This window comes from Nelumbo lutea, chromosome 2, assembly GCF_056320005.1.
Source record: "Nelumbo lutea isolate HS-2025 chromosome 2, American lotus-T2T, whole genome shotgun sequence".
NCBI lineage: Eukaryota > Viridiplantae > Streptophyta > Magnoliopsida > Proteales > Nelumbonaceae > Nelumbo > Nelumbo lutea.
The window spans coordinates 12,293,538-12,305,016 of record NC_142685.1 but is presented as its reverse complement, the minus strand read 5'-3'; the positions used below and the strand labels follow the sequence as shown (position 1 = coordinate 12,305,016).

General features: G+C 40.5%; 2 protein-coding genes across 3 annotated transcripts; one reads left to right on the top strand and one right to left on the bottom strand.

Moving 5' to 3' along the window:
• Positions 1-2,573: 2,573 nt before the first annotated feature.
• Positions 2,574-5,792, top strand: LOC148868614 (WRKY transcription factor WRKY24-like). Of its 2 annotated transcripts, none has more exons than XM_088970840.1 (5): positions 2,574-2,917; positions 3,245-3,433; positions 3,614-4,257; positions 4,384-4,554; positions 4,921-5,792. In XM_088970840.1, exons 1-5 carry the CDS (start codon positions 2,621-2,623, stop codon positions 5,420-5,422), a joined length of 1,803 nt encoding a protein of 600 aa, XP_088826966.1. In that variant the 5' UTR covers positions 2,574-2,620; the 3' UTR covers positions 5,423-5,792. The 2 variants fall into 2 exon arrangements, with proteins under 2 accessions (XP_088826966.1, XP_088826965.1); XM_088970839.1 differs by having other exon boundaries at positions 3,242-3,433.
• Positions 5,793-10,105: 4,313 nt separating this feature from the next.
• Positions 10,106-11,026, bottom strand: LOC148868613 (protein EARLY RESPONSIVE TO DEHYDRATION 15-like). Its single transcript, XM_088970838.1, has 2 exons — positions 10,631-11,026; positions 10,106-10,543 (listed from the first exon to the last, which is right to left on the bottom strand). Exons 1-2 carry the CDS (start codon positions 10,890-10,892, stop codon positions 10,380-10,382), a joined length of 426 nt encoding a protein of 141 aa, XP_088826964.1. The 5' UTR covers positions 10,893-11,026; the 3' UTR covers positions 10,106-10,379.
• Positions 11,027-11,479: the final 453 nt, after the last annotated feature.

Sequence of the window (11,479 nt, the reverse complement as noted above, 5' to 3'; positions counted from 1 at the left end):
AATCATCTCAAACCATTACACAATTCTGTTTATTATTTTTCTAAGTAATATATACATATATCATTAAAGAATTAATTTTGTAATTTGTTTAAACCAATTTTATACGTCAAATGCAAATGGCGCAGCAGTTTGACTCCATGAAAAGGAGTTTAGCGACCTGTCAACCTATTTCTTCTTGTAATGTGGCTAAAAGCATGCTCATGTTTGTACTCATGCATGATATAGAGAGCGAGAATATATTGGTTGTTAATCAGGCACTGAGATTAAACCTGTGGGCGCGATTAGCGGGTAAAGTAGGATTTCATTTTTAATACTTAAGGGCCACCAAGTTATAATGCAACTCCACTAGTTGAAGAGGAATATAATGACCACCCATAACTACACTAGCTCCTTCTGGTGGGACTGGGAGGGCAAATTAAGCTATGAATCTCCATGAAGATGATTGATTCTATCTTATAATAATTATAAGAGAAAGCAACCCTTAAATCTCTCTGTATATTAATTTCTATTCTGACTTTCTTTATCGGCACTGGGCAGACACCCTGATGGGCGATGGCATATGCATGATTAATTCTTCCATTGTGCAATAAAAACAAGCTTCATTTCCCTCCCCCTCCCTAAATTAATTAATTTGATATCATCATCAATTTTAATTGCTCATTCGGTTTTAGGCATTTAGCTAGCGTCGTCGATACTTGATAGCGCTCAAACACGCACCCAAACCAAACCAAACCTTTGAAGTTTGAGCTAGTAGCTTGAATTGGCTCCATGCTGCGATATCTAACCTGAAATAAACTTGTTGTTCAATAATATATCTTAGAATTAAACAACTATTGACTTGTGTGTGAATCTAAATTGCAGGCTGGGGGCTGATACTGAAATAGGGAGGGCGTTCCACACCCACCATCCACCCAGCTTTTCTTCATCTTACGTGCTTCGCATGTTCCTTGAGACTCTTTGCTCACCCATGCAATGTCTTGTGCCTCTAGCATTCACGCAGCGACCAGACTATGGAGTGTAGGCTACACGTGTATTACGTCAAGAAGAAAATTTGTTCTTATGAAGAGAAATATGACGTGACTCGTGAGCACGAGACGTGGGCCTATATATATATATATATATATATATATGAATGGCCCATTTCTCCTGCACCTTATATATATGAATGGCCCATTTCTCCTGCACCTTTTTGTCTTATAGTCAAAATCCTCTATTTATTTTCTCTTACTTGTTTTGGAAGTTGTTTCAAATTCAACTCATCAAATCAAAGTGATGTTTTTTCCAATGCCCCAGCTCTTTGAGTGAGGATCAGGATCGATGATACACATCATAATTAATTCCATACATATATCTTAACTTGCCTTCTTTTCTAGACGACACATTTTTCCATTACCAGTCAGCCAAATCGACGACATGGGCGGTTTATATTTGGGCTGTCCCACTCCCTGTCCGTATGGGTGTCATTGGACCGGTTTCGGGTTGGACCCGTCCAAATCGGATGTGTTAGATTTGGGCTGTCCCACTCCCTGTCCGTATGGATGTCATTGGACCGGTTTTGGGTTGGACCCGTCCAAATCGGACGTGTTATATTTGGGCTGTCCCACTCCCTGTCCGTATGGGTGTCATTGGACCGGTTTCGGGTTGGACCCATCCAAATCGGTTTTGGGTTAACCATTCAGTCCCGTGTTGGAAGGAATAAGGAGAAGCGAACAAAGAAGCCAGCCAGTCAGTCAGCCGTAAGAAACAACAGGCCCGTTTGGCGTATCTTTTTGTGAAGATCTTTTGGTAGCTCTAGCATGCAAAATACGCATTTAGCTTTTGTATGAAGATCTGAACAGTCCAAAGCATATTTGGTATGCATCTTTCTGTGCCTTTTGTGCAAGAATAAAACATAAAAAACACATAAAGCTTTATTTGAAGCTTCCCGAAATCAGCCCAAAATGGGCTTTTCGCATCTTTTTAGCACTCTATCTTTTGGCGACTAGATCTTCCGTGAGTCAAATGAGAATAAACCAGTCCTCCCAACTTGTAAACAACCAAAAAATCATGCAGAAAGACATGCCGAACAGGCCCATAAAAGGACGGGAGATGTCAGATATTCCCAATAGACAGTGGGATGGGACTGTGGGGTCCGTATGTCGCGGTCCAACATAAAGGACAGGCTCACAACGGTTGCTCTTCACTTCTTCTAGAGGAATGGTGGAGCATTCTTGAATATTATACAATGCACAGGGGCATAAAAGACATTTAAAGTAACCATAGGTCAATGTGTGGAGAATGTCATATGCCAAAATATTAGGGGTAAAAATAGTAATTTTGTCCCGAAAAGTTGGGATTGGATAAGACATTGATTATGCTGATTACACACACAGCCAGAGAGAGAGAGAGAGAGAGGAAGCGCGCGGGCGCGAGGAGGCAAGCCGCCTCTTTTCCTTCCTTCAGCGATCAGCCAGCCAGTCAAAGCCACACGTTTTGACCGAAAGGAAACTTTCCACGGTCAAAGCTCCTCTTAGCTTCTCAGAAAATGCTTCGGACCTTGGGGATGTGACTATATTGCACTTCTTTTTACTCCTTTCAACAGGGTGTTTCACCGCCCATCTCACATTTCATCCTCTCTCTCATGGCTTCTTCATCTGGGAGCTTAGAGACATCTGCGAATTCTCATCCAACACCCTTCTCATTCTCTAACCAATTCATGACTTCTTCTTTCTCCGACCTCGCCGGTGACGACGACAAATGGCTTTCTGATCATTTCGCCGATAGAACTGGAGCCAGTGTTCCAAAGTTCAAGTCGATTCCTCCTCCTTCACTGCCCATCTCACCTCCTCCTGTCTCTCCTTCTTCTTACTTCGCTATTCCACCTGGCTTGAGCCCCACCGACCTCTTGGATTCACCCGTCCTCCTCTCCGCTTCTAATGTAAGTATACGCTTCGTCTCTCTTGCTTAATTTCCAAGTTTCCGTGAATAGTGCGCGCTTCTCTCTCCCCCTCTCTTTTGTACGATTAATCTGATCAACGTTCTTTCCTTTTTCTACGTTCTTCTGTTCTTGTCTTCTTAGAATCAATAAACTCGAAATCCATTTGTTGTTCTTTAATTAATTAAAATCTTCATGTGTTGTTGACTTGTTGTCTGTCTTGTGTTGGGTAGCTCAGCTAATCTTGTTTCTCTGTGTTGGATTGATTAATTGATTTTATTTATAGAATTCTGAGTTCAAGTGCATTTCTTTTTTGGTGTGTATCAGCAGCTTCTGCAGTCTCCTACGACTGGGACACTTCCCTCTCAAGCGTTCAATTGGAAAAGTAATTCTGTTAACTACCAGCATGGTATCAAGAAGGAAGAGAAAAACTTACCGGATTTCTCTTTTCAACCCCAAACAAGGCCCGCTATGGGCTCGGTATCCATGTTTGAATCTTCTATCACTACGATTTCTAAGGTATATTAATTTCCATCTTCGCGTGCTGTGTTGTTTTATCTTGTCCATGTTTATTTCGTTTCCCTCTTCCGATCAGAGGGAATCCCTCTTATCATTTTCTTTTTGAGTTCTTAATCATTTTTATAAAGAAAATAGATAGCTCTTCGAAATTTCTTATTTGTTTCGTTCCAACTTGGATAGGACGAAAACTCAGAAGGACTTGAGCAAGAGTGGAATTTTCAACCCACCAAGCAAGCCGATTTCTCATCCGGGAAGCCCATGGTGAAATCTGAATATGCTCCGATGCAGAACTTCTCTCATGAGATTTCCAGCATCCAAGCCAACAACACCCAGAGCAACGGTGGATTCCAGTCGAATCATAATCAGTACTCTCAACCTTGTCAATCTTTCAGGGAGCAAAGGAGATTGGATGATGGTTATAATTGGAGAAAATATGGGCAAAAACAGGTGAAAGGAAGCGAGAATCCACGTAGCTATTACAAGTGCACTTTCCCGGATTGCCCAGTTAAGAAGAAAGTGGAGAGGTCCTTGGATGGACAGATTACGGAGATAGTGTACAAGGGTAACCACAACCATCCAAAGCCTCAGTCAACCAGAAGATCCTCCTCCTCCTCTCATCGAATTCAAGCGTCTGCAGCCCCCATCTCGGAAATCCCAGATCAGTCGTTCGCAACACGAGGGTTGGCATCGCAAATAATGGAGTCCGGTGCAACACCCGAGAATTCATCAATTTCAATGGGGGAGGACGACATCGAGCAGAGCTCTCAGATGAGCAGATCAGCAGGAGATGAATTTGATGAAGATGAACCCAATGCAAAACGATGGTAAGCCTAAATATTATATTCATTGCAACAAGGAATATACTCTTTCTCATTTATGTATGTTTCCGTAGTTAGGTGAGGAGATGGTGAAATTTGGTTTTGATTGTTCATTCTTTTATTGGAGTTCAGGAAGACTACCACAGAGGGTGATCAAAATGAGGGTATCTCAGCAGCTGGGAGCAGAACCGTGAGAGAGCCCAGAGTTATAGTCCAAACAACAAGCGATATCGATATTCTTGATGATGGTTACAGATGGAGAAAATATGGGCAGAAAGTAGTGAAGGGGAATCCCAATCCAAGGCAATAAGCATTCCTCATCCCACCTTTTACTTTTGCAAAGGCATTTAGCTTTCAAGTTGCAGTCAAAAATAGTCATCCATTATCCATAGAAATGCCGCCCAATCTAGTCATATTTAATAGTGTTTTTTTCTTCATCAACTGTTACAAATTCATCAACTTACATGTTGCATGGAACGTGGGCTTGGTTTATGATTTTGAACCTTATTCAGGATCAGGACCTACTTTTCATGTTGATAAATAGATCCTTTATTTGTTTAGCTTTGCATCAAAGACGTTTGAATTCGATCTCTCTGTTTGTCTGTGTATCTGTTGTTGTTTGTTTTTTTTTTTGTGTGTGTCTGACATGGTTTTCTTGCTGGCGTGCAGGAGCTACTACAAGTGCACACATGTGGGATGCCCGGTTAGAAAGCATGTGGAGAGAGCATCCCATGACCTAAGGGCGGTGATCACCACTTACGAGGGCAAACACAACCACGATGTTCCGGCTGCTCGTGGCAGCGGAAGCCATTTGGTTAATAGGCCCACACCTGATAACAACAACAACACTGCTGCAGCTGCTAACAATGTGGCCATGGCTGCTATAAGGCCTACCCCCACTACCAATACCTTTAGTCCCTACAGCACCACCAACCCGCTTCGCAGCGTTAGACCACCAATAACAGCCGAAACTCAACCACCCTTTACACTAGAAATGTTGCGTAGCAGCCATAGTAGCCCCGGCAGTTTTGGGTTCTCTTCAGGAATTGGAAACTCCATGCCCTCCTACACCAACCAACCACTACACACTGAGAGTAGTGTGTTCGCTACAGCCAAAGAAGAGCCCGGGGATGACTTGTTTCTTGAGTCACTGCTCTGTCGAGACTTGTGATACTAATTTAATTAGTTGGAGGGAGGGGATGAGGGCTAGCTCTAAAACAGATTCAACAGGACGCATTAAATTTGTTTGGTTAATGTATAATGTATATTTGGTAGGGATTTGGCTTGTATATTTCTGAAAATGAAACTGACATGAACAAGTTGGTTCTCCATTGGTTCATTTGTTTTGAGGCCCTTCTCTTGCAGTGTCAGAAGAAAAGAGAAAGGCCTCATTTCAATTCATACATGTATCACAAAGTAAGAAATAGACAGAATTTGAGAGAGAGAGAGAGAGAGAGAGAGAGTTTTATTTATTTGATTTTCCAATTCAATAACATATATTCTTTTGATGATGAAATTTAAACGGAGATGCTGCCCTTTCATTCTTTGTTGTTATTAATAAAGCGTGATATATTCCAAGTTGATTAGATTAAACAATTAATGGCAGTGATTTGTCTATCTTTCTTGTTTCTTAAGATAAGACAGTAATAAATATAAATATAAATAAGAAGGAAGAAGAAGAGTATGAAAGCGTGATGCATACAAGAGGCAGCACCAGCGGACTTGAACGTGTCCAAGTCAAAGATTTGTAGCGGTGTTTTTACTTGGCCAACGAATTGGTTGAGGTTAAACCCTCAGCTTGTCTCCTCTTGTTGACGCCAAGCCAAGTCTATGTCCACGTCGACTTCTTTTTTTCCTTGTTTCATCTCTCATCCTCCTCTTCTTGAAAGTTAAAATTATCAGCATTGCCCTTTCCCTTCTTCTTGCTCAAATCCGGAGAGAAGGGTTAAGTTGGTAAATTACGTATGAGAGACTTTGAACGACACAACTTCTTTGAGAGAAGATGGTGATTGGGGTTGGGGGCACTCTCCAAATGTTAAGTGGGCCGCTCCAACGTACGCACCGACCCACCGACTTACTTAAAAGATTCCTCGTTTGTTTGGTTATTAATGAAGAATGGGGAAGAGAGACCAGAGAGGGAAAACCGGAAAACAACAAACAATCAAGTAATTAATTAAAACAAAGCACATCTATCTACTCATCGGTAGAGGAAATGATATGGTGGTGTTTCTTCTTCTGTGTTCTTTTCAAGTGAGACTGAAAAGGTGTTCACTGTTTGATCAAGTCAAAGTCTTCCCCAATCTCCAGATTTTTCAGAATTGAACTCATCCGGTTATACCCTGTCTGACCGTTTGGGAGGGTTGAAGCTTGAATTGAGCTGTAGCTGCGTTCACTAAAACGTTTTGGGAAAGCCATTAGATCGAATCGAACTATTGTGAAAAGCCAATTTTTTTTTGAAGGCTAGCCATCTAGATTTTTATCAAACACAACATACATAATTTATAAATGAATGCTCTTCCTAAGGAGCCCTCATATGTTCAGTGAGAGAGACCACATAATTTACTGGTTTGGAATTGGATTGCGAAAAAATATGCTATTTGGGTAGAAACTAATAAAACTTTGGACCCGCAATTTCAATCCTCTAGAAAAAGAAGAGAAGCAATCATGATGATACGCCATGTCAGCTTGATGCAGGACCTACGTATATATATATATATATATATATATATATATATTAGCCATGTCAGAGACCTAGCAACAAAGCCACAGTCAGTTGGTGATTGGCCCAATGTTACGGGTAGTAATACACTAGTACAAACATGTGTACACGTCATCATCTCGATTCTAATCAAGGTTAGCAGACTATCTACGGCTGCAGGTAGTTTCTATCCAAATAGAATTCGTATAGTATATCATAGATAAATTTAATTAGAACGATATTTAAATATTATACACCATCGATAAAATCACTTAAAAATAACTTGCAGCGACACTTGAACTTTTGAGTCTTTAGTAAACCAATTTTACTATTACTATAAAATTAGATTATACTCGAAATTGTTACGTATTCCTGTATTTATATGTATATATCGTTGACGTAGACTTAGACCAATTCCCCAATTGACATTGTCAAAACAATAAGGCCCAGATTTCATGGCCCATTGTGTCAACATACAACCACGGGTTATATGATATCATGGGAGGATTTGGGCCGTGAGTAGGGGTGTAACTTGATTTTTCAAAAATCGGTGATTCTTGAAATTAATGTTTTTTTTTTCAAAAATCGGTAAATTTTGTTATTTTGTATCATTTCTGACATGTAAGCTGATTTTTGAGAAGTTGGCCTTGAGTTTATTTGGTACTGATTCTCAAAGGTTGATTATTTTTGTATTAGATTTATTATTCAATGCCATGTCATCCTCAAAAAATGTCTGGATTTCTGAATATCAATAAAATTGTTCAATCATACAAAAATTTCAATGCCAATTCCTCTAATGTTGACGTGGCTCTGACATGACTGATTTTTAAGAAATCATCATCAATGTCAAATATCACCTAGCTTACAAATAGTTGAGATCAACCCTAATCCAACCTGAGTTCTTGAACCCTAACCCTTACCCTCATGGTTGCGTTCCATGTTAGTCCAATTTTACTATTTCCTTTTGTCAAATGTTCTTATTTTCTAGATTCAAGGGTCTACGTTAATTTAAGTGTAGCATTATTATGTGTAGAAGAATATAATTACACTTGTACTGTTTTAGAAAAATTTTGTCTTTAAACTTTAAATTTTTGAAATACATGTAAAAAAACATAAATACTTGCAGTAAAAATAAACACATAAATAAATATTTATATAATTTATACATATAAACCTAAAGTTAAATTGGGTAGAATTGGTCAATGCCTCAACCCTAATCCAACCCGAAAGTTAAACCAAATTCATACTTTTCAACCCTAACATCATCAATGTCTATGATCTTCCACATACATGATTCTTTCTCGGGTGGCAAAAAGTGGGCTAACAAGTTTAGTTGGCCAGTTCCTTACAGTATAGAGAGTGAAAAAGTATGGGCTTTAATGGTATTATTCAATAATATAAGCCCATGGTTATACCCTCAAGTAAATGGGCCACCAGTGTGGGTAATCACATATCAGACCCGGGTTATACCCCTGTTGGATTTTGTATCAGTAGATTATGAGAGCTCCAAGGCACGAGCTGACGAAGATAGCATCCAGCTGTGGATCTTTGGGTTGAATACGGGACATTACCATGGTGGACCACCTATTACCATCAGGAATCGGTTCGGGGAGAACTGGGCAGTGGCCACCCATTCTTGTGTGAGTCCGGCCCTCCGGATCTCTTGCCCACATCTACTCACGTAACATCCAACAGAAAATATTTGACCTACCACGTTGGAGGACATAAATCCTACCGGTCATTTTATACACTAATTTTGAGTTGAATATAGATTTTAAGATTTAGGTTATGATTTAAGGGTTTAGAGTTTAAATTTTAGGGTTTCAGGATTTAGATTTAATGGTTGAGTTTAAATTTTAGGGTTTCAGGATTTGGATTTAATGGTTTAGAGTTTTAAGATTTAGGCTTGGAGTTCAGAGCCTGGTATAGCCCGTGCTGTAACCTCCTAAGGTGCGCCTACAAATACAAAAGAACTTGCTAGCTTCTACATGAATGCACGGTTCAAAACTAGAAGTACTATCATGTTATCAGACATTGCAGATTTGCAGTCTGCCCATCTGCTTTGTTTGGCTCACTCTCTTCACTGTTAAACTGACAACTAGATGGACGTCACTAGGAGCTTACTCACTCAAGGAGTTGGAAGAAAATTAAAGAAAAAGAATTAAGCAAAATGTCAAGGACTTCCACTTTTAGGAAGGACAAGCTTATTCTACCTGATGAAATATTAATGAGGGCAAACATTACTTTATTGTTCGGCTTTTGCAGTAAAGAAGGATGTGAAATTCATCTCACAATATCAAGAAGGATCAGGATTGAGATGACTTGGTTCCACTAACTTAAAATACACACCTACTTAACACAGTCCATTCGCCCTAAGCAGCCTCCATTAGGCTGTGTTTGGTTTGAAAAAAAAAAAAACAAAACTAGAGAAACCTCGTACACGTTTCCCTACTTTCCAACCAAACACAGAAATTAAGAGCCTTTCAAATCCGGAGATACCGAGATAGGCTAGGCCTGTTATAGTCTGACAGCCGTCTCTGGGCCGAAGCAGCATAGGCCCAGTAACGAAGTTGCAAGAAAAAATATAAGACTGGTACCAGGCTACCAGCCCAAAGCCCCAAACGGCCAAACCCACCTCCAAGTAGACTACATAGGGATAGTAATAACTTAGCTCATATTTTAGCTTACAAAGTTTGTATGGAGGGCATAAACAGAACATTCCAACTCCATCATGAAGGTCTTGATGTACAAACATTTCATCTGTTAATTTAGGTTATGTTTGGTTTGAACGAAGAGAAAGGTAGGGAAGCTTATACAAGTTCTTTCCTTCCTTTCCCTACTTTTTTTTTGGCTGACAAAAAAAAATTAAGATGGCTGATGAGATTAGAAATAGAATTAGAATTGTGTAGGCCATCTTCCTTACACCATTGGATTGAAATCTTCCACAGGTATGTCCGATTTCAAGATTTTATTCAATCCATCCGTCGAAACCATACCGAGGGGCCCCACTTAAAACACGCCAACACCAGCAGGCCCAAAGAAAGCACAACCCAGTACCATTCTCCATTCGGTTCTGCTTCTGCTGCTCATGTGTGGAAAAAACTAAACTACACAATGTCTATAAACAACAAACAATCACGGTGGTACGGAACATCATGAATCAAAGTAAGAAGAGCGACCAGACAATTCTCTCTTCTCATAAGGGGAATTTTTTTTTTTTTTGGTAAATTTACAAGAAACTACAAACGACAACGAAGAACATAGAAACTCTGAAAACTATAAGTAAGCGACTTCTCTTTACAGAAAGAAGAAGAAAAAAAGGAGACGGATGAACAAAAACAACGTAACTGCACTTTGATTTCATATGTCTGTTGCCCTGCCCCTCTCTCGCTCCGACAAACAAACCATGCCGGAAACCGACTCTCTCTCTCTACCTCGGCTGTTGAATTGGGCGAGGGTTGACCTTCACATTCACAATCTTAGGAGCTTTCTCTGAGTACTTGGGAATATCTGAGAATCCTCGAGGCCTACGCCACTTCAATGCTCCCAACGAAACAAGATCCCTGTAATAGCTCTTCTCTTGATCATCCTCCTCTGCAAGTGAGCTCAAATCAGATATCTAAAAATTATTAGAAAAAGAAGTCGATCGATCGATTTCTTTCGGAAGTATAAAATACTTACGCTGGCCGCCGTAGCCATCGAAGAGAGAATCGATTTCGGGGAGAAAAGGCTCATCGCCGTCGTAATGGGGACAATCAAGGTCACCGTTTTGGGAAGGCTCTTGGAAGCACTCCTGGAGCCAGTAATCGCGAAACCAAGGAGAAGTCTGGACCAGTTCCCACCATTGGTCGGAAAAATCTTCCACCGTCCGATAAGCCCATGGAACGAACAATGGAGCGTTTGGATTCAAGGAAGATGTGGTTCGCCGAGACATTACGTCCATTACCGCTCAGAAAATAGCCGTCACCGATTGAAAAGCAAAACCCGATGATCTCTTCTACCTTTATTTAACAACAAAAGGATAAGAGGATGGAGGATGAAGAGGGCTGGAAAAGTTTAGAACAGCGTCAGTAAACGGATAGACCAATTCCTTATAAGGTGAGAAGATTAAACAAAAACCCTCGGGATTTTGTGAAATAGATGATTTATAGCGACAAATACATTGTAAATTATCGATAAGGGCAGGGGCAATGTTGAGAATGCTCCGAATCTACCACTGATTTTGTAGTAGTAGATTCGACGGGGCACCTGGTTTTTTTTTTCCTCTTTCCTGTGCCCACATCTCTCTCTCATCCGAAGTCATTACCGTTGGGAGAGCACGCGGTATTCGTCCTCACCCGCCTATTCTAGAATCAAGTGTTTGTGAGCTCCAAAGCTCCTGAAGTCCAAACTCGTAGCTCAGCCGCTACTGATCGGAGGACGAGCTATCTTCCACGTGTAAGAAAGTCATGAGTGATAAAAGGCAAATGGGGCTTGGTGGCTAGCTAGCCAGTCTTCGGAAGCCAAGCTGAAGCTGAAGCTGATGATAAC